The following is a 21,137-nucleotide window of genomic DNA, read 5'->3' on the forward strand; positions in this document are numbered from 1 at the left end:
GGATGTCTTATTTAATCCCCCTTGTAACAGTTGTAACCATGTCCATGTGAAACGTTGGAATAACTGGTGTTGCCACCTAGTTGCAATTGTCGCAATGAAATTTCCCCGGCCAACAGCTGATGCCCGGGAAATTCAAAAACTATAAGATAATGATTCCAAATTTATTGTAATTGGAGTTTGTTGGATTAAATCTATAAAATGATTATGTTATAAAATAATTTCTACAAACTACGCGAACAATGAATTTTGGCCGTAAATATGTCTTAACCGACCAAGTCTAATTCTTTGGGATCGCCTATGGATACTGAAGGAGGAGGATCTTTTGAGCGGCGGGCGGCGGGCTAGGGTGAATCTAAAAGATCGATTACGGAACTGTCTTTGTCCTTAGCCGCTATCAATACGTCTTTATCCTCTGCAAGTAAATCAAAAACTTAACTCAATTAAAAACTGAATTCTAAATTAAAATCGGATATAAATTAAAGAGAAACACAACAACCCCGGTTGCCAAATAAAACAACAGCACTTGGTTGAAAATTGTTTAATTATATATATATATATAGATAAAGTACACATCTCCTTGTACATTGATTTCATATTTCTATGTTTCAGATATTTTGGATCCAAAATGAAGGCAATTCAAATCAAAATACGAACAATAAATTTTAGTTTTAGTTTGAATTACGTCCTCATCCATCCATATCTTCTTAAAATACTAGGGGGTCCGCGCTACGGTTTTGAGCTTAAATAATCTTGGGCTGGGGGTGGGGGGAGCAGGTCTTAATAATCTTGATGCCGTGTATAAATATTCGGATTCTTCTATAGAGTTTTGATGAATAAAACGCAAGCCATTGTATATGCCAATACAAATAAAAGTTTAATCATAATTTTCTATGATATTCCACGCAGTTCCAGGCAGCAAACTAATCCACTGTACTACTCGCTTCGTATCCTTAGTTACATAATTTTAAATAACTTAGTAGCTTAAAAGTCGATGCTGCGGCTGGCTGCCGCACTTTCTGTTCTCATCTCTGGTAGGAATACGGATAGGCCCAACTTGCACTGACGTAACTTAACATTAACATCGGATGTAGGTGTAGGATTAGGTTTAGGAGAAGGCTTAATAGTAGTGTTAGTCCATGAGCTCCGGTGTGATGCTCTTGCGGGTCAATTCTATTTCTAACAGGAAATAAATTAATTGCGATTGCCTATGGTAATATCTAATGAATTCTATAATTAGGTTTGTTTGTGTGGTTGGTTGTTGGTTGTGTGTGTGGACTGAGAACCTTCGAAAAGCAGAGTGTAACTCAGAAAAGAAGACACAGGGCAACCTAAGGAAGGATAAAGCGACAACAATCTGGCCGATCAGGAACAGGACCCTCTCCTATAAAACCTGCCTGTAATGCCTGCGTCCTGTAACACAAGAATTGCGAAAGTCAGTTTTTTGTTTTGTTTCTTTAGAGCGCCACAAATGCAAATGAACGTGAATGGAGGTGACATTTGGATGAAGGGACTGCCGAAAAATAGCCTCTGAGGTACGACGATCTGGTCAGGTGTGCCAATGGGGGTGGGGCGACATAAGCAAAAGCAGAGGAAACCATATCAATCAACGCTGCGAGATGTGGGATGCGGGACGTGTGTGATGTACAATGGTGGGATGCGGGGATGTGTGTAGTGCCTATGGGCCGGCATTGTGACCCTGCCCGGAGGACGCCGAGGCCGTGGCGGCAGCAGCAGCCGCAACCGCAGCCAAATCCAACAGTTGGAAGTGCTTTTGATCCGCCACCGCGGCCGCCAGGGACTCCAGAAGAGTGGCATGAACGGCTGCCGCCGCCGCCGGTTGTTCGAGTTGTTCTAGGCCGGGCTGCATCTCTGGCGAGTGTTGTCGGGCCAGCTGGTCGGGGGATTCTGGGTGTATTCGTCGCCGGCAGCATAGATTTTGTTTTTGTAAATGGGACACAACAAAAATAGGAAAATAAAAAACAAAAACAAAACAGAAACAAGGGGAAAAGAGAGAAAAAGAGAAAAGACAAAGAAATTCACAAGTTACTTTGATTAGTTTAGTAGTAATCATTATATTAACATGAGGGGGTGGTGGTGGTGGTTCACACACTAAGGACTGAAATGGTACCGAGGAGTCACAAAATCAACCTACTCTAAGTAGCTACAGGGACTTTAAAAACTTCTCTTATAATTTCGATTACAATTGAATAATTTATTGTTTTTACAGCACAAAATACGTGGGAAAGGAACATAGAACAAAAAGTAATTAACTGCTTCAGGTCTTGGATCCCCTTTCAGGCCTCTGTGGGTCTGGCCTGTGTTTTCTGCAATAATATACAGAAAAAAAAAAAATAAAAAGGAATTACAAGAGACCTGATGACCTTTTTCACCTTTTTTTTTGGGTGAAACAGGAGGACCTACCGTAGACGCATCATTAGTGTCGAGTTAACAGCTTTGTAAATAGGCTCATGATTTACCGGTTTCCTAAAAACAGATGCATCTACAACGGAACGGAGGTCATGAGAAGTCGAAGATGTGTCAGAGCCTTCCTTGTCTAACTAATTTTAAAATAAAAGTCTTGTCTAAACGATCTAACTTGTATCCAGGATTCTAAGTCCCTAATAATAGCTAAAGATTGTCTTAAAAATGTCCAAAAATTTATCTAAAAGCAGGATATAATCATAAAATCTTTAAAAATATAGGAAAATGTCTAAAATTTTAAAAAATAATCACTCCTCTTTTCCTATATACTTTCAAGCTCAAATAATTTAAAAATTTAAAAAACATCTAACAGATATATGCCTAATTATTCCCCAGATCGAGAAGGAAATCGAATAAGAATTAAAATAGAGGACTTATAGAGGTCTTATCTGCCGGAAATGCCTGAAACAAATGGGTTGTTGCGAGCGTGTGATGGTGGATGTGTACGGATGCTTAGATCTAAAATTACAACCTACGGTCTACATTCAGCACTTAATAATTGGATAAAATATTCTTGGCTATACAGAGTAGGTGTTACTTTAATCTGACTTATTGCAAAAATGGATCCAACGTACCGGATTGCTGAGGCTGCTGGGCCGGAGTGTAAGCACGTTGGCCGCTTCCGTTCGACGTGGAACTGGCGACAGCTTGTTTTGCAGGAGGACGACGCTTGGCCAGTGGCATGTCGTCATCGGAATCACTTAACGTCAGATCAACCTAAGTGGTTACGAAAGGATAAAGAACATTGTAATGTTGTTAGAGAGGGTATTCATTTTAAAAAACATACAGTTTCACTGTTCGACGTTGATGTTGGCTGATCATCCGGGACTGGAGCCAAATCACTCTTTACCGGTTTGGCCTCATCCGTGATTAGTTCTTTAATGAAAAATTACAAAATTTATTTAAAAAATTAAGGAAAATGGTTTTAAAACCCTCACCTATGTCGTCCGAGATGACCTCTACTTTTTGAACCGATTTCGAGGGGGTGTCCAAGACCTGCGCTTCGCTCCGCAGACCTGGTGTACTCCACGAGCCATCCTGGTGCAGTTGAATCTCCGTGTCGTCACTTTTGAGAAGCGAGGAACCCAGCACTTCTTGGAAATATCTACAAAAGAGAAATACAATTAATCCACATATCGTGGCATGGTAGAGACATTTACTTACCCGTCTATGACCAGATTGTCATAAATGGCTGGCTTATCGCAGACTGGACAGTTCCAGGTTGGCTTGCGCTCGTTCATTTGCAGGTAGAGACTGGCATCGAAGCACTGGAGATGCGAACAAGTTGAGGCTCGACACGGCAGCAACATTTTCATTTTACCCAGAGGGCAGTTCAGAGATACTTTAAGCATGGTCGTTGCTATTTCGCAGTCTGCATCCTCCGTCAGCTTTTCCTTAACTGCAACAAGTAATTAATTAATTAATAAAGTTCACTTCTTTTATTTTGAAAACATACTTAGTCCACGGGTGTAGTCCGCCGGCTTGACACCTTTAGTCTTCATACGTTGTAGGAGCTGTGCAGAGGTGAGTTTTTTCACCAGATAGACAGCCAGGCAGTAGCTGCGCGTATAATCCGGACACCACTGCACCATTATTGTGTTTGTGACGGTTGGCGACAGCTTTACATTAGAGGTTACGTTAACGGGACGCGGAGGACGCTTTGGCTCCACATTAGGCCGGTTTGTAGGAATGACATTCTACGGAGAAGGATACAAGATGTGTAAGCTGGCACAGTTGAATAGAATGGAATACTTACAGGCAGCTGGCACAGCTTGTTGTTCACCTTGACGTTCACGTTCGGCGGAAAGCAATCCTCCTGCTCGCACGAGGTCTCTACTAAGCAAAACCGCAGTTGCACCTGGATGGCGTGCTCTACTTTGGAACTATTGCGGATGTCACGATTGGAGGCTATCTCGGTGGCCTGCTGCGGCGTTAGTGTAAAGTAGAAAGGCACCTCTTGGACACGCTGAGTGTTGCGAGGCACCAGCGTCGAAGGCTTTATCAGTGTACCGAGCACATCGTAAAAGGCGAGCTTCTTCAACCGAACGTCCGGATGGATGGGAAGCTGGCTGTTGATACTGTGTGCGTGTAGAAACGGTGCTCCGCCGACCACGGGTATCTGAGCACCCGGCACCTGCCCGCCAGGACCACCGCCAACCAGGCTGCCCACTACGGAGTTGGGCTGCACGGCAGGCGGTAGCTGCATGTGCGAATACATTCTGGTTGGATCTAAGTACTGCAGCGTGGCGCTTTGTTCTTGCACGGATTGAGCGTAAACTTCCTGCACCTTTGGGGCGAGCAGTTCCAAGTTAGTTCGCAGAAACGAGAGGATGCGTGCCTGCAGATCGGTTTTTCGGCCAGCGAAGGAGATGTTCAGAAACGATAAGATTTTTTGCAGCTCTACCACTCGTAGCATCTGCACCATCTGCTCACATTCCTGAAAAGAAAATCAAAAATAAACAAAAGTTAATAAAACTTTTCCTCGAAATCGAGGGAATTTGCACCAAGCGTTCCCAAACACACACACACACACACGCAGACAAACACAGACACACTCGCGCAAACCAGCGTTTGAGACTGCAAATAGCGGATATTTTCGCACGTAAGTGCGTGTATATACACGCCTTGGCGTGTCTCCGGCGTGGACGGTAAAAAAAACTCACGTTAGCAAAATTAATGTCTTGATACAAGCAAGCCTTGAATTAATCGGAACTCTTTTCTTTCGGTTGTCGTTTGACACTGTCGCTCAAAACTGACAGGTTTGTCGCATGCCTCTTAGATTCATTACCTAGCTGGTGGAACATGGCGTTCAATGAAACTGCTTCATTTTGTCTGCCGCTTCGATTCAAATCAGTGCTCCAAATGTCCTTAAGATAAAGATACGGTATTTAATCATAAAAAACAAGTAGGCTTTCTTTTTTGGAACCCCTATCTGAACAACTGCAGAAATGCCTTTTTTTTTGTCACACAATTTTGTTTTGTCCGAAGAAATATGGCGGATAGCAGTGTTGCGCAGCGCTACTTTTCCACTGGGTTGCCGTTCCTCCCGGGCGTCTGGACGACACTGCTACACTGTTTGCTCACTGGTCACTCTGCTTATCAATTACCCAAATAATGGAAAATTGTTTTGAGCCACTAATGAATTAACGGAAAAGGGGGGACGCACCTTGTATTTGCTCGTATCAAAGGTGCTCAGTGCTGAGACCGCAGACGATGATGATTGCTGGCCGGCGATGTTGGAAGTTGCGGCATTTTCCGCCTGCGTGCGAGCCGTCTGCGAGCGGGTCTTTCGCATTACTGTTATTTTCTTTCTTCGGCGGAGTTACGCAGTCAGCAAAGCTTGCATACACGAGAGCATTTGCCTGGGACGCGTTCCACACAAAAAAATTAATAATTTAAGCGCGAATAAACAACTTTCTGAATTCGTCACAAAATTTTACGCGGCGTCGCGAACAGCGCGACTAGGGTTGTCAAACAATCGATCGCAGACTACCTGAAAGGGGCTAACGCAATTCCCAAAAATGCACTAACGCGTCTTATTAACACACTAACGGGTAACCGGAAAACAATTTGTCCGTTATTATATTCCTAATTCGCTAGGCATTTATTTAATTGTACAAATATGGGTCTAACTATGCAATCCAGTATAAAAGGCGGCCTACGCTTTGCGCCGGCCTAAAAGAAGTCCATGTCCCCACAGTTCACGTCCAGAAAGTCATCATCGTACCTGACCAGATCCTGTGTCGCTGCCGCTGCCTTCGACGTGGAAGGCAGATCGGCACTATCGACGAGGTTGATGTTGATCTCGTGAGCTTTATACCCCGGACTGTCATGCTCTTGTCCAGCTCCAACAGGGGACGGCGGCGGGTTGGACACTATTCGAAGATAGTTTATTAGTGACAGAATTATTGCTTCGTTTTTCATGGCTTACGGCTTCCCGGCTGGGTTTCGGTACGTAGTTCACCGCTCTGCATGTACAGGTCCTTTCGCTGGCTTAGGGCCGGAAGTTCCGTGCTTTGTTCGCTCAGGCACTTCTTCAGTTCTTCTACTTTGCGATCCCGCATCATTGTCTCAATTTGCTTTCGCGATTTGAGCAGATTCTGCCGGTCTTCACTAAAAATAGACTTTTGCTGCTCCTGCGTGATGCTGTTATTGTGTTTCAGAAGGAATAAGAATACACCACCAGGTGTACGTCTCCGTTTTCCATTCTATTAAAGGTATCAAAATAATTTTTTGTAGTTTTATTATAAAACTAACTTACTTTGATCATCATGCCACCATCGGCTTCGATGCGCTGGGTTTCCTTGTATAGTTCCAGAGGCAAATCCATGCCAAGCACCTCGACAACTCGAACTAGTCACAAAGAAATTAATACACATAAACTTTAATCGCTTACAAAGCTTACCCAATAATTCGTCTTTCTCTTCATACAGTTTGCTAGCCATTTCCGTCGCTACGTCAGACGGATCTCGTCCAGTCACATCTTTTAGGTCAAGTATGTGTCTGGGCTCACAGGAATCCGAGGAGCCGCTGGCGGAGGAAGTTGCACGCCGCGAACGATGGCTCAGTCGGCTCTTCACCGATCCACGAGCCGAATACTCTTCTGTGGGGCGACTGGAGAGCCGCCCCCTCTTGTGGGCAGGGTGCGAAGAGTCTCCCCCATCTTCTGAAGAGTTCGAAAGCCTCCGTTTCATTGTGTGCCCTCCGTTAAGCCGGTACCGTAGAGAAAAGTCATAGTTCTCCACATTTCTGTCTGTGCCGCTTCGAGTAACGTCACATCCGCGCATGTTTTCGCTGAGGGCTTCCTCCTGCAGAGCTGCAGTCCAGACGTTGTATTTCCTAAATCGTGCCCGATTTGGTTGCATTTCGGCATCTGCCGGCGAAACTCGGCGCATAACCGTGCGTCGAATACGTTTTTTCCGTTTCTTAGGACCTCCCGACTCTGTATCCGTGCGAATCTTCTTTATGCAGCCGTCCTCTGAGGACTCGGCTGAAGATGATTCACTGTTAGTCTGCGATTCTTCCTCCAGAGCCGTCTGAATATGATGGCAGGTGGTGAGGGGGCTGGCTTTCTCGGCACCTGCAGGGCGCTGCAGTGGCGTATAAACTCCGTCATCGTCGCTATCCGAGAGCTTAAAATTCCAGAATTAAGTTAACAATTCAACGATCTAACTGCGTGTTACCTCGCCGTCCTCCAGATCAATGTCATTCGATTGTAGCTCCATCATTTTTTCCTGGCAAGAGAAAATTAATTCTTTGACAGTGGCTTGCCGAGGGTGCTGGAAAACGCCCAAAGCGCATCGGCAACAGCTGTTTGTGCAACACTGCGGATCAGTGCGGCCGCAGATTTTTAGAAAATGTATTTTAAGTCTTTATTTAATGAATACATCTTCTGCGAGTAATTAAAATTGATTAAGATACTAATTTATTTGAGAACCAGTACTTTAGGCTTTATTATTGTCAAATCCCATTTCTTTTAGTTCAAAAACATTCGGTATTTTTACCTTTTCCATAACGGGTCACTCTCGACACGTGCATTGGATTTGGACGAACGTGGTTGGAAATAAAAAGATATAAGGCGTAATTTTCTCGGCTCACAATGGTGCGGCCTAACAATAACCAGCTGCCAGAGAACCTGCCGCAGCTGCAGAATCTGATCAAGCGGGACCCAGAATCGTACAGTGATGAGTTCCACATACAGTACCAGCACTTCCTCAGCCTGTTGGAGGTGTTCGCCCTTAATCCTGGCGAGGAGAACAAATCTCTGGACGACATTGTGATGTTCATCGCTCAGGTGGCGCAATGCTATCCAAAAGTGTGCGAAGAGTTTCCCAAGCGCCTGTCTGACCTTTTGAAGAACTACGCCACCGTTCTGGATCCCGCCATGAGAAATTGTTTCGTCAAGGCCCTGATCCTGTTGAGAAATAAAAATCTTGTGCCTGCTTTGGATATACTGGAGTTGTTTTTCCAGCTTCTACGCTGTCCGGACAAGAATCTGCGCACCTTCCTGCAGACCCACATCGTCACTGACATCAAGAACATGAACGCTAAGCATAAGGACATGAAGCTAAACTCGGTAGGACTGGGAGCTACTAGTTTCGTGTGCATCAACTAACTAATCTTTCCTTTTGCAGAGTCTTCAGGCATTTATGTACTCCATGCTTAAAGACGCCAATCCCAAAGCAGCCAAAATGTCGGCGGATATTATGATTGAGCTCTACAAGAAAAACATTTGGAACGATGCCAAGACGGTGAACGTTATTGCAACAGTTGGTTGCTTCTCGAAAGTAACCAAAGTTCTGGTTACCTCCTTAAAGTTTTTCCTCGGTCATGACGAAGAAGAGGAGGAGTCCGACTCCGACAGCGAAAATGAGGTTGATCTGAAGGGAGCTTTGATGGCCAACAGAGTCAACAAGAAGACCAAGAAGCGACAAAAGCAGTTGGCGCAGATCAAGAAGCAGGCGGTTAAGGCCCAAAAGAAGAAGAAGAATGCGCCGGCTTTTAACTTTTCCGGCATTCATCTGGTGCACAATCCCCAGGGGATGGCCGAGGGCCTGTTTAAGCAGTTGCAAGGCAGTAATGAGAGATTCGAAGTGAAACTAATGCATCTTGATGTGATATCCAGGCTAATCGGCATCCACGAGCTGTTCCTTTTCGGTTTCTATCCGTATATAACGCGCTTCCTGCAGCCACACCAGCGTCAGGTGACCCGTGTCTTACAATTTGCCGCTCAGGCGTCCCACGAACTAGTCCCTGGAGACATCATCGAGCCCATCTTGAAGACAATAGCCAACAACTTCATTACGGAGCGCAACTCCAGTGATGTAATGGCAATTGGCTTGAACGCTACCCGCGAGATCTGTATGCGCTGTCCGCTGGCCATGGGTGAGGATTTGCTGCAAGATCTGGCCATGTATAAGACCTATAAGGAGAAGTCTGTGATGATGGCCGCTCGCTCCCTCATCACACTCTACCGTGAGCATCTGCCGGCCCTTCTTCACAAGAAGGATCGCGGTCGTCAGACCGAGGCCCAGGCCGAGCGGAAGGTTCGCGCCTATGGTGAACGAGAAGTACACGATACGGTGCTTGGTGCCGAAGCCTTGCTCAAAGATTCCAAAACCATCGATATTGAAAGCGATGAAGACACTGACTCCAATGATGGGGAGTGGGTTAACGTGACGCACAGTGATGGTGAGGGAGGACCAGATGTTGACGACGACGATGAGGAGGAAGATGAAGATGACGAGGAAGAGGACGACGAAGAGGATGAAGGCAATAGCGACGAGGAGGACTCTAATTCGGACGAGGGAGTTGGAAGCGGCGAGGAGGCTGACAAGACGAAAAAGCAGAAGGCAGACCTCAAGATTCTAAACCAGAAAGAGGCTGCTCAGGAGCTAGCTCTGACTCGAATCTTCACGGATGAGGACTTCAAGCGAATTAATGCGGCCAACCTCAAGAAAACAGTTACCAGTGCCCGGAAGCGACCACTGGAGCAGGACCGTGCCGAGTTCGTCAAACTAAACAGCATCGAAATGATTTATAAGAAACGCAAGCACGACAAGGAGTCGCGTCTCGAGACAGTGCAGGCGGGACGAAAGGATCGCGAGCGGTTCGGCTGGAAGGATGGCCGAGTTAATGAAAATTGCTCCAAGACGAATCGCGAAAAGAGGAAAACCAAGAACTTTGGCATGCTGCGGCACAAGGCTCGCTCCAAGGTGAAGAAGAGCTTCAAGGACAAGCAGCAGGCTCTGCGGAAACACTTGCTGCACCAAAAGAAGATGAAATAGATCAATACGATTTCAACTACACAGCAATGTGTAGTTTTTTATAATAGTTAAGATACATTTTATACAATTTGTAATTAAACTTGTAGAGTTTAAAATACCTTTTTATTTCCATTCATATCGGTGATTCCTATGCATTAATCTATGTATTTAAAATGAATTGGTGTCGTCTGAGAGGCCTGTTTATCTGCGTCGCTTGTCCGACTTTTTCACACGTTTGGGTCCCTTGACGAAGCACCAGTCCACTTGGATGGTCTGTCCCATGATTTCGGCCCCGTTGAGAGCCTCTTTAGCGGCCAGTGCCTGCTTGTGTGTTTCGTACTCCACGAGAGCGTAGCCTTTGGAGAAACCGGTGCGGCGATCCAGATTAAGGTGGATGTTCTTGATTTCTCCATAGTCGCAGAACTTCTCCTGGATCTCGTCTTCTTGGGCCTCCTCGTGGATGGATGTCACAAACAGAATCCAACCCTCGACAGATCGCTGTGGACCTGGTTCCTGTTCGTCATCGTCCTCGTTGCGGACACGCTCGTAGCTGTGGATAGCCTCTCGGGTGTTGCTTTCACCGCCAAAACCACGTCCCTTGCGATGCTTGGCCTTTTCCTTCAAGCGCACTATGCCCTCTGTTTTGAAAGAAGGGTGCACAGTAGCGGCGTGGGAGGGGAAATAGAAAGCATGAGCCGGGTTCTCTTGTTTGGTTAAAATTTATGAAGCCCACTTACGGTCACCGTCCTCATCTACTTCGAACTCCTCAGCGTTATCAATATCCAGCACATCAGCCATGATTTTAGGTGAAAATACAAGCTAGGTAATCCGAATAAATGTTATTTTCGCGTCCGCCGCAAAAAACTGTCAGGGATGGAGAAAAGTGGTGGTAAACGCTGGTAAAAATAAAATTAGTAAGTGTTGGTAAACGTGAAGATGTTTTAGCGGGTTTTTGCAATTTTAGCCATTTTTTGAGTTAAAATTTTTTTAGTATTTTAGTATTTTTTAATATTAGTTGGAAAACTTAAAAAACCCGGAGTAATATACAAAAATGAACAGTTAAATATGATGAAAATATGCTTTTAAGAAAGAGATTTAAAATAGTTGAAAATTTGTTAAGGGTTTGGGAGTACATGAGTAAAAGTTTTTTGTCCTATAGTTTTCTACTTTGGATCTAAAATTTAGATTATAATTATAAAATAAACAAATATTTCTGGTTTAAATTAAAAAATAACTACAATGGGATTCCTTCAATCTATATTTTTCCAATGGTGTATAATCGAGCGAAGTTTAATACCGTTGTTGAAAACTGATTCAAAAAACTTTTCCATTTTTTGGTTCAGAGTTTAAAAATTAAAAAAATAGAAAGAATATTTTATTTAGACAAGAGGACAGATTGAGGATACACTCTAATTAAAATTACTTGAGAGATAATAAATCTAAAACCAAACAAAGAGCCGCCCCCGATCTTAACACCAGAATAAAGGGACAACAGTAGCACACCCACATCCGCACACACACACAAACAGAAATCAGGATCTGCTGGCAGTAGATCAGATCATCATTAACGTTTGCGCAAATCCTTGAGGCGCCGTCGGCGAGCTACTGTATTCCTGAATAAGGATGCGGATGCCTAGCTCCTTTAAACAGGGCGTTAATTACTCGAACGCTGTCTCTGCCCTCGGCCCTGCAGATCTGCGCTTTAAGATTTCCCCGAGTGCCGAAAGTATGCGCCTCACTGCATTTCTATTTCCATTCCCATTCCCATCTCCATTTCCATTTTCCTTTGATTATTTTCCTAATCTGTGGCACTGCGATGGAAGGAACTTGATAAGCTGAAACTGATACTTCTGCTCTCTTTTCTGTGGAGTGCATTTTCCTTTGAGCGCCCGTCCAGCCACCCGGGCAGGTCTCTTTAAGGACTCATCAGGATTCAGGGGGGGGCCTACGACGAGGCAGGTGGCACAAAATGCAACTGCAACTTCAGGAACTTTCTAACGGTATCTTGGCGTGACGGCGGCAATTTGCAATCAGCCTGGCAGAGCCTTTCAGTTGGGGTCTATCTGTCCCGTTTAGTCGCGAATCCTGTCCTTGTTTTTAGTTTCTAATCAAACATTATGGAAGTATCCTTTCTCCTCTCTCCGTGCTCCGTTCGCCGTTGCTCACTTTACAGTTTGAAACTTCGGATTCCCATTTGGCGGCTAATTTAAAAACTTTTCTTATCAGTTGATGAAATCTAAAATTGCATTTTTATGGCACTTCCTCTGCATGTTCGCGCTCTTCCGTTCTTCCGTCCGCTCCCTTTTTATTGTCCTTTGGCCTCGACGAATGTGGTACCCGCCCATCGACACTTTCGTTTGAAAAAGTTGCCCATTTATTGGGTTTGATGAATGCAAATACCAATATCAGGACGCAGGAACTTTGTTATCCTCATTATGGCTTTGTGCCACATACGGTAGGATGAGAATTAGGATCGTCCTGCAATTAGGATGGAGTAGAAAAGGACTGACTTAAATCACAATACCGAGCTGATTGAATTACACATTTCTCAGGCAATTAAAAGTCACCGAATATCACTGACAAATGCCAGCAATTCTTAGGGTTTCTTCGGTGGATCCTTGGAATCTGAAATCAATTAGAGATTTCATTGTTTTGCCGAACTAACGAACTACCGAACCACTGACCCCTTGACCCTTTGGCCTTGTTAGGGGTTGTCCGAAATTGGGCCACGTCTTGTCTTACCTTCCTCTCATCCGATCATTTCTTCATCTTCAGTGACAAGGGTTCAGACATCGAATGTCTGTCTGACTGACTGTCTGGCTACCTGATGGACCTACTCGAGCAACGAGCGGCAGCTGTCCCCTGGGGCCACGCCCACTGGCAAATGAGATCGCCCACTTATGCAAATTTAATTAGCAGCAACTAAGCGCAAAAGCGATCGTGAGTTATGAGTGAGTCCCCACAGCTAACCCCCTGGGTAAGGTCCCCCCAACAAATGTGCTCGATCAGGCGCTCATAAATCAATTTAAATGGCCATCTCAGCGAGCAGGAGTGCAACTGCAGGCGTGACGGTGAATGTCTGAAATTGTCTGTAATTATAGTGAAAACACTTGGCACACACACAGCACTCCCCCAGCGAAATTGATTTAAAATATATACTCTTGCCAACATCGTGCCGACCGGGGACCGACCGGCACAGTACGAGGAACGTGTGGCCATAACTCAAAATTTATGTCTTTTGAAATTATTTTAATGTCTCTAATGGAACTCCCCATCTACGGACCCCCAATAGACAGAGATCAAGGGATCTGAAGCTCCTAGTCATGTTAGTTGGGCAGGAACTCATCCGGAGATTGTATGTTTCTCAAGACCAGAGTATCTTTAAAAACTTAAGACTAGAAAATATATAACTCAACTTAAGGGTAATACCAATTAAGAAGTTATCATTGCTGAGAACTTGTTGGTATGCAAAGTGGGAGTCATTTTACATTGATCTTAACTTCATCTGGAGCGATAAACAAGCAACCCAGTCTGAGAACTCTCCTGGCCAGTCGGTAGTTTATGCAACTATTTATTTGGTTTCATGTCGAGCATTGGTGTAAAGGCCCAAATGTCCAACTACAACATCGATTACAAGATCCCATGCCGGGATGTCGTGATGCTGGGATGCAGAGAATCCCCAACCGTGCTGAGGGGCACGAGTCTGCATCGTCTGTGATTGAGATGGGTTGATATGGGTTTCCATTTCTGATCTGAAGTGCTTAGGCTTGCCATTCCCTGCCCAACTGACCCTCCTCCAGGGGTCAGCAATGCAAACAAAATTGCATCCAATCTCAATCTTTGCCACTTTGCCACCTTCTCGGCGTAGTGCCACCTGCGTGGCTTAATAAATAAATTCGCCAACAACATGGACTAGGTAGAGACACCTCCACTCCACCACCACCTTCGAAATGATACGAAAACAAATTGATATTGGCAAGTCGCTTGTTGAACGCTAATTTATTAACCAGCCGACCGGTGAGCCTAGAATTTTAATTGAATATTAACACCTTTGGCAGAGGATCTCCCGGGAATCGGGGCCAGTGGTCAAGTGCCGCGAGCGTTGCGCACAATTCAATTTTTGTGTGTCTTTGTGGCATTGATTTATGCCAAAGTTTGGGTCCTACACGACCCAAGGGGCATGTGTGGGTTTCCAGAAACCAATTCTGGTAGCGAGAGGAAATTGGTTATTTATAAGTGTCAGCAATTGATTAAATTTTTGCGTATGGCCAGGCCCCTGTGAAGTATTTTAAATCAAATCGATTGCAAGATATCACCTTAGACTCTATCTTAAAACCTAGAAAGTTACGTGATCTTGACTCCTCGATGACCACCCGCGATCCGGACACTAAACGTGGCAGCTCCACGAACCGTATCTGTAAATGGGACAACCGCCTGCTGGGTTGCGTGCCTCAAGCTCATTTCACAAGTCCCATGGTTCTGAAGCAAAGTGCAAATTGTTTTTAAACTGTTTAATAAATAGGAAAATTATTTAAATATTTCTGACCATCGGTTAGCAGGATCTCCAAGCTGAAAGTAAGAATCGTAATCTCGGCGCTGAGATCAGAACGCGATCGGGCGAATTCCGCACCATCAGTAAACTTCGGAAGGCTGGGCGCTATTATTTATTGACACTCGAAACCGAGGGGAAGATGAGCTTCTTCATTCGATGTAGTGAAGGAGAGGGAGCTGGAGCTGGAGCGGGAGGCCTGGATTGTGGCAGGGTCCGAGGCGTCGCCGTTTGTGACAGCAGCTGGTGTCGGCATTCCAGGCACCTTCTTCCAGTTTTTATCTCTGCACGCGACTCACGGTCTCAGGGAGGTGGGATCGGTGGCGTGAATCCCAGAACTGGGACGGGGCATGGGACGAAGGGGACCCAGACCGCCCGTTTGGCTCCTCGACACTCTACTCGGCTGTTTGATTTATGCTCCCGTAATTGTTGGTTTAAACGTTTTTGCACAGTGTCCCAGTTGGTGGCAAGGAGGCGATGCGACGGGGCAGCCATCCAGCCGCAGACACTACGTTATGACACCCAAGCATAATATAAAGCATTTCCAGGGTTGTCGATCTATATCGGATTAAGTGCCAGCAAGATAAATACTAAATGGGAAACAACTAAATATACCAACTTGTACTGTAAAGTTTAAAGCTAAGGCAACACTACGTATGAGTGATACACTTTCAGATCTATTGTTGCATACTTAAGAGGGTAAGATATTAAGATAGTATCTCTTAAATTTTATAATCAAATTACAAACTTTTTTAAGGTAATTATCCAGCTGATTCTTTAAACTCCTGACAACCCTAATCGGCGTCTATCTCGGCCACAAACATACATATCCATAGTGCTGGCTTTAAATTTCAGCTTCGGCTCAGACTTTTCACGTCACACCCCCGGGACCACCTTGCAGCTGCCGCGTTCGCTTATTTTCGTTCGTTTGTCATCATTTTTTCAATAAATTTCAATTTCCAGGTTGCGCCGACCCCCGAGAGGTGAAGGGATCTGTGGCGGCGTGGAGGGAGAAGCCCGTATCGTATCGTATCCTTCGACCACGGGGACCGCCTGTGAAATCTGAAGTGTAAAATTGATTTAAATGGCTCGTGAGTGAAGCAGATAATTTTCAGTTGTCAGATGCTTGTAATATTTATGTGGCAGCGATTATTATCCTCCGCCCGTGCCCTCGTTTCGATTCCCACAGAGGCTCTGAGGCTGCCCAGCCCCGCGATCGTTTAATGTTACCTACGCGTGAAAATTACTTACTTGTCGGTCGCTGCCCCTTCCACCTGGCACCCGAGGCAGCACTTAACTCATTTTTAATATGAATAATTGTGGCAAATTACAAGGCAATTGCATATGCATGGATTCCCCCAGTCGCCCTAAAACACCTTCCCAGTTGACGGATACAGCGAGCGGAGAATGTAACTCCGTAATAGAATTCGAGTCCAATTATCTGGAAAGGTGCAGGGATCGCCACGGATCCCGTCTACTGCGCGTGAGAGAACTTTTAAGTTTCCTATCACTTGTTTTTGATTTTCTAAAAAGTATACTTTAATTTCAGAAGCGTTCTCATTTATAAATGGTATAATAACTAGAAACTGGACCAAATATGGACTTGGTTTGGGGCAAAACTCGAAATCCTGGATTTCACAAGGGGTTCCATCAGAAAAATTTGAAAAATCGGGTTCAAAATTTTGGTGTCAATGTTTTGATGCAGATTGAAAGAGAATCGAACTACAAATCGATCAAGGTATCCCTCTCAAGGAAAGGATAAGAATTGGCCGAGATATGGACTTGGTTTGGGGCTGAAATGGAAATCCTGGATTTCACAAGGGGTTCCATCAGAAAAATTTGAAAAATCGGGGTCAAAATTTTGGTGTCAATGTTTTGATGCAGATTGAAAGAGAATGGAACTACAAATCGATCAAGGTATCCCCCTTAAGGATCCGATAGAAATTAGCCAAGATATGGACTTGGTTTGGGGCAAAACTCGAAATCCTGGATTTCACAAGGGGTTCCATCAGAAAAATTTGAAAAATTGGGTTCAAAATTTTGGTGTCAATGTTTTGATGCAGATTGAATGGGAATGGAACTACAAATCGATCAAGGTATCCCTCTCAAGGAAAGGATAAGAATTGGCCGAGATATGGACTTGGTTTGGGGCTGAAATGGAAATCCTGGATTTCACAAGGGGTTCCATCAGAAAAATTTGAAAAATCGGGTTCAAAATTTTGGTGTCAATGTTTTGATGCAGATTGAATGGGAATGGAACTACAAATCGATCAAGGTATCCCTCTGAAGGAAAGGATAAGAATTGGCCGAGATATGGACTTGGTTTGGGGCTGAAATGGAAATCCTGGATTTCACAAGGGGTTCCATCAGAAAAATTTGAAAAATCGGGTTCAAAATTTTGGTGTCAATGTTTTGATGCAGATTGAAAGAGAATGGAACTACAAATCGATCAAGGTATCCCTCTCAAGGATCGGATAAGAATTGGCCGAGATATGGACTTGGTTTGGGGCTGAAATGGAAATCCTGGATTTCACAAGGGGTTCTACCGGAAAAATTTGAAAAATCGGGTTCAAAATTTTGGTGTCAATGTTTTGATGCAGATTGAAAGGGAATGGAACTACAAATCGATCAAGGTATCCCCCTTAAGGATCCGATAGAAATTGGCCAAGATATGGACTTGGTTTGGGGCAAAACTCGAAATCCTGGATTTCACAAGGGGTTCCATCAGAAAAATTTCAAAAATCGGGTTCAAAATTTTGGTGTCAATGTTTTGATGCAGATTGAATGGGAATGGAACTACAAATCGATCAAGGTATCCCTCTCAAGGAAAGGATAAGAATTGGCCGAGATATGGACTTGGTTTGGGGCTGAAATGGAAATCCTAGATTTCACAAGGGGTTCCATCAGAAAAATTTGAAAAATCGGGTTCAAAATTTTGGTGTCAATGTTTTGATGCAGATTGAATGGGAATGGAACTACAAATCGATCAAGGTATCCCTCTCAAGGAAAGGATAAGAATTGGCCGAGATATGGACTTGGTTTGGGGCTGAAATGGAAATCCTGGATTTCACAAGGGGTTCCATCAGAAAAATTTGAAAAATCGGGTTCAAAATTTTGGTGTCAATGTTTTGATGCAGATTGAAAGAGAATGGAACTACAAATCGATCAAGGTATCCCTCTCAAGGATCGGATAAGAATTGGCCGAGATATGGACTTGGTTTGGGGCTGAAATGGAAATCCTGGATTTCACAAGGGGTTCCATCAGAAAAATTTGAAAAATCGGGGTCAAAATTTTGGTGTCAATGTTTTGTTGCAGATTGAAAGAGAATGGAACTACAAATCGATCAAGGTATCCCCCTTAAGGATCCGATAGAAATTGGCCAAGATATGGACTTGGCTTGGGGCAAAACTCGAAATCCTGGATTTCACAAGGGGTTCCATCAGAAAAATTTGAAAAATCGGGTTCAAAATTTTGGTGTCAATGTTTTGATGCAGATTGAAAGAGAATGGAACTACAAATCGATCAAGGTATCCCTCTCAAGGATCGGATAAGAATTGGCCGAGATATGGACTTGGTTTGGGGCTGAAATGGAAATCCTGGATTTCACAAGGGGTTCCATCAGAAAAATTTGAAAAATCGGGGTCAAAATTTTGGTGTCAATGTTTTGTTGCAGATTGAAAGAGAATGGAACTACAAATCGATCAAGGTATCCCCCTTAAGGATCCGATAGAAATTGGCCAAGATATGGACTTGGCTTGGGGCAAAACTCGAAATCCTGGATTTCACAAGGGGTTCCATCAGAAAAATTTGAAAAATCGGGGTCAAAATTTTGGTGTCAATGTTTTGATGCAGGTTGAAAGAGAATGTAACTACAAATCGATCAAGGTATCCGTCTCAAGGATCGGATAAGAATTGGCCAATATATGGACTTTGTTTGGGGCTGAAATGGAAATCCTGGATTTCACAAGGGGTTCCATCAGAAAAATTTGAAAAATCGGGGTCAAAATTTTGGTGTCAATGTTTTGATGCAGATTGAAAGAGAATGGAACTACAAATCGATCAAGGTATCCCGCTTAAGGATCCGATAGAAATTGGCCAAGATATGGACTTGGTTTGGGGCAAAACTCGAAATCCTGGATTTCACAAGGGGTTCCATCAGAAAAATTTGAAAAATTGGGTTCAAAATTTTGGTGTCAATGTTTTGATGCAGATTGAATGGGAATGGAACTACAAATCGATCAAGGTATCCCTCTCAAGGAAAGGATAAGAATTGGCCGAGATATGGACTTGGTTTGGGGCTGAAATGGAAATCCTGGATTTCACAAGGGGTTCCATCAGAAAAATTTGAAAAATCGGGTTCAAAATTTTGGTGTCAATGTTTTGATGCAGATTGAATGGGAATGGAACTACAAATCGATCAAGGTATCCCTCTCAAGGAAAGGATAAGAATTGGCCGAGATATGGACTTGGTTTGGGGCTGAAATGGAAATCCTGGATTTCACAAGGGGTTCCATCAGAAAAATTTGAAAAATCGGGTTCAAAATTTTGGTGTCAATGTTTTGATGCAGATTGAAAGAGAATGGAACTACAAATCGATCAAGGTATCCCTCTCAAGGATCGGATAAGAATTGGCCGAGATATGGACTTGGTTTGGGGCTGAAATGGAAATCCTGGATTTCACAAGGGGTTCCATCAGAAAAATTTGAAAAATCGGGGTCAAAATTTTGGTGTCAATGTTTTGTTGCAGATTGAAAGAGAATGGAACTACAAATCGATCAAGGTATCCCCCTTAAGGATCCGATAGAAATTGGCCAAGATATGGACTTGGCTTGGGGCAAAACTCGAAATCCTGGATTTCACAAGGGGTTCCATCAGAAAAATTTGAAAAATCGGGTTCAAAATTTTGGTGTCAATGTTTTGATGCAGATTGGAAGAGAATGGAACTACAAATCGATCAAGGTATCCCTCTCAAGGAAAGGATAAGAATTGGCCGAGATATGGACTTGGTTTGGGGCTGAAATGGAAATCCTGGATTTCACAAGGGGTTCCATCAGAAAAATTTGAAAAATCGGGGTCAAAATTTTGGTGTCAATGTTTTGATGCAGGTTGAAAGAGAATGTAACTACAAATCGATCAAGGTATCCGTCTCAAGGATCGGATAAGAATTGGCCAATATATGGACTTTGTTTGGGGCTGAAATGGAAATCCTGGATTTCACAAGGGGTTCCATCAGAAAAATTTGAAAAATCGGGTTCAAAATTTTGGTGTCAATGTTTTGATGCAGATTGAAAGAGAATGGAACTACAAATCGATCAAGGTATCCCTCTTAAGGATCCGATAGAAATTGGCCAAGATATGGACTTGGTTTGGGGCTGAAATGGAAATCCTGGATTTCACAAGGGGTTCCATCAGAAAAATTTGAAAAATCGGGTTCAAAATTTTGGTGTCAATGTTTTGATGCAGATTGAAAGAGAATGGAACTACAAATCGATCAAGGTATCCCGCTTAAGGATTCGATGGAAACTGGCCTAGAAACTGGATAGAAGTTATGGACTTGAAGGAATAACAGGGAAGTGATGACTACACCTTGGACAATATATTTCAGATTTGTTAGTCAAGCTATAAAAAAATCAATTCCTTGTTAAATGGCATCAAGGAAAACCAAATTAAATGGAAAATGGGTTTCTGGTAATTTATGATTGACCAAACAAATGATCGCCTAATCCCAAAACACTCAAAGCTAATTACCCACACGTACTACAAAAGGGGCTGGACTCACGTTGCGATGAGATTTATGGTGCAAAATTAATAATAATTTCAACTGAATTAATAATGGCCAATGAAGTCTGCTTTATGGCCAGTTCCAGATGATTAACAATGTGCGCACGTTTCGAAATGGAGGACCATAAAATTCAAGACGACTTGACTGTTTGTTTACCATTTCTAATAAGCTGCAGCATGCCTCCCAACTTCACAGCCTCACTCACCTCAGGCGCCTGGTCGGAGATGGATATGGAGATGGAGACGGAGGGGTCCAGAGACCCCGTCATGAGCCTCGCAGCAGGTGTCCGCCGGAGAGTTTAGAGGCGCGCGCGTGTGCCAGCCTCGTTATTGTCTTTATTCTTAACACCAAAATCCCAAAGAAGGGCTGGAGAAGAGGGTATCAGGGCAATAGGGTTATGTGGTAACGGGGCCCCCCATCAAACAGATGACGATGAGGGGACTTTCTAAGCCAGATCTTTTAAGGTCTGTTTGGGTCATCTTGGACCACAATATTTGGTGTTGATCGTCGTATTGTTGGTGCCTCCATTCCCTCGTTTTTCTCATTCATGTTCGACAA

At 43.9% G+C, this 21,137-nt stretch overlaps 4 protein-coding genes and 1 long non-coding RNA gene across 12 annotated transcripts; 1 reads left to right on the plus strand and 4 right to left on the minus strand.

The window, feature by feature from the left end:
• Positions 1–147: 147 nt before the first annotated feature.
• Positions 148–5,964, minus strand: Su(var)2-10 (E3 SUMO-protein ligase Su(var)2-10). 8 transcript variants are annotated; one of them, XM_017237139.3, is made up of 9 exons: positions 5,648–5,963; positions 4,238–4,918; positions 3,938–4,178; positions 3,646–3,880; positions 3,420–3,586; positions 3,269–3,357; positions 3,057–3,198; positions 2,422–2,500; positions 2,192–2,324 (listed from the first exon to the last, which is right to left on the minus strand). In XM_017237139.3, exons 1-9 carry the CDS (start codon positions 5,774–5,776, stop codon positions 2,276–2,278), a joined length of 1,812 nt encoding a protein of 603 aa, XP_017092628.2. In that variant the 5' UTR covers positions 5,777–5,963; the 3' UTR covers positions 2,192–2,275. The 8 variants fall into 8 exon arrangements, with proteins under 8 accessions (XP_017092632.2, XP_017092627.2, XP_070135317.1 ...); XM_017237143.3 differs by lacking the exons at positions 2,192–2,324; positions 2,422–2,500 and adding an exon at positions 148–412; XM_017237138.3 differs by lacking the exons at positions 2,192–2,324; positions 2,422–2,500 and adding an exon at positions 524–1,905 and having other exon boundaries at positions 5,648–5,964.
• A 94-nt stretch (positions 5,965–6,058) lies between these two features.
• Phax (phosphorylated adaptor for RNA export) lies at positions 6,059–7,823 on the minus strand. The gene is made up of 5 exons (XM_017237147.3): positions 7,665–7,823; positions 6,887–7,613; positions 6,743–6,834; positions 6,413–6,689; positions 6,059–6,356 (listed from the first exon to the last, which is right to left on the minus strand). The coding sequence occupies exons 1-5, from the start codon at positions 7,707–7,709 to the stop codon at positions 6,157–6,159; spliced, it is 1,341 nt and encodes a 446-aa protein (XP_017092636.2). The 5' UTR covers positions 7,710–7,823; the 3' UTR covers positions 6,059–6,156.
• A 166-nt stretch (positions 7,824–7,989) lies between these two features.
• Positions 7,990–10,268, plus strand: Mys45A (SDA1 domain containing protein Mys45A). The gene is made up of 2 exons (XM_017237146.3): positions 7,990–8,557; positions 8,616–10,268. Exons 1-2 carry the CDS (start codon positions 8,081–8,083, stop codon positions 10,266–10,268), a joined length of 2,130 nt encoding a protein of 709 aa, XP_017092635.2. The 5' UTR covers positions 7,990–8,080.
• A 5-nt stretch (positions 10,269–10,273) lies between these two features.
• Positions 10,274–11,150, minus strand: tsu (40S ribosomal protein S12 homolog tsunagi). Its single transcript, XM_017237148.3, has 2 exons — positions 10,985–11,150; positions 10,274–10,885 (listed from the first exon to the last, which is right to left on the minus strand). Exons 1-2 carry the CDS (start codon positions 11,043–11,045, stop codon positions 10,449–10,451), a joined length of 498 nt encoding a protein of 165 aa, XP_017092637.1. The 5' UTR covers positions 11,046–11,150; the 3' UTR covers positions 10,274–10,448.
• Positions 11,151–14,318: 3,168 nt separating this feature from the next.
• On the minus strand, positions 14,319–15,308 carry LOC138926157 (uncharacterized). The gene is made up of 3 exons (XR_011442527.1): positions 14,794–15,308; positions 14,584–14,726; positions 14,319–14,523 (listed from the first exon to the last, which is right to left on the minus strand). It is a non-coding gene; the product is annotated as an uncharacterized lncRNA (long non-coding RNA).
• Between the last annotated feature and the right edge of the window lie 5,829 nt (positions 15,309–21,137).

This window comes from Drosophila bipectinata, chromosome 2R (genome assembly GCF_030179905.1).
Source record: "Drosophila bipectinata strain 14024-0381.07 chromosome 2R, DbipHiC1v2, whole genome shotgun sequence".
Classification (NCBI taxonomy): Eukaryota; Metazoa; Arthropoda; class Insecta; order Diptera; family Drosophilidae; genus Drosophila; species Drosophila bipectinata.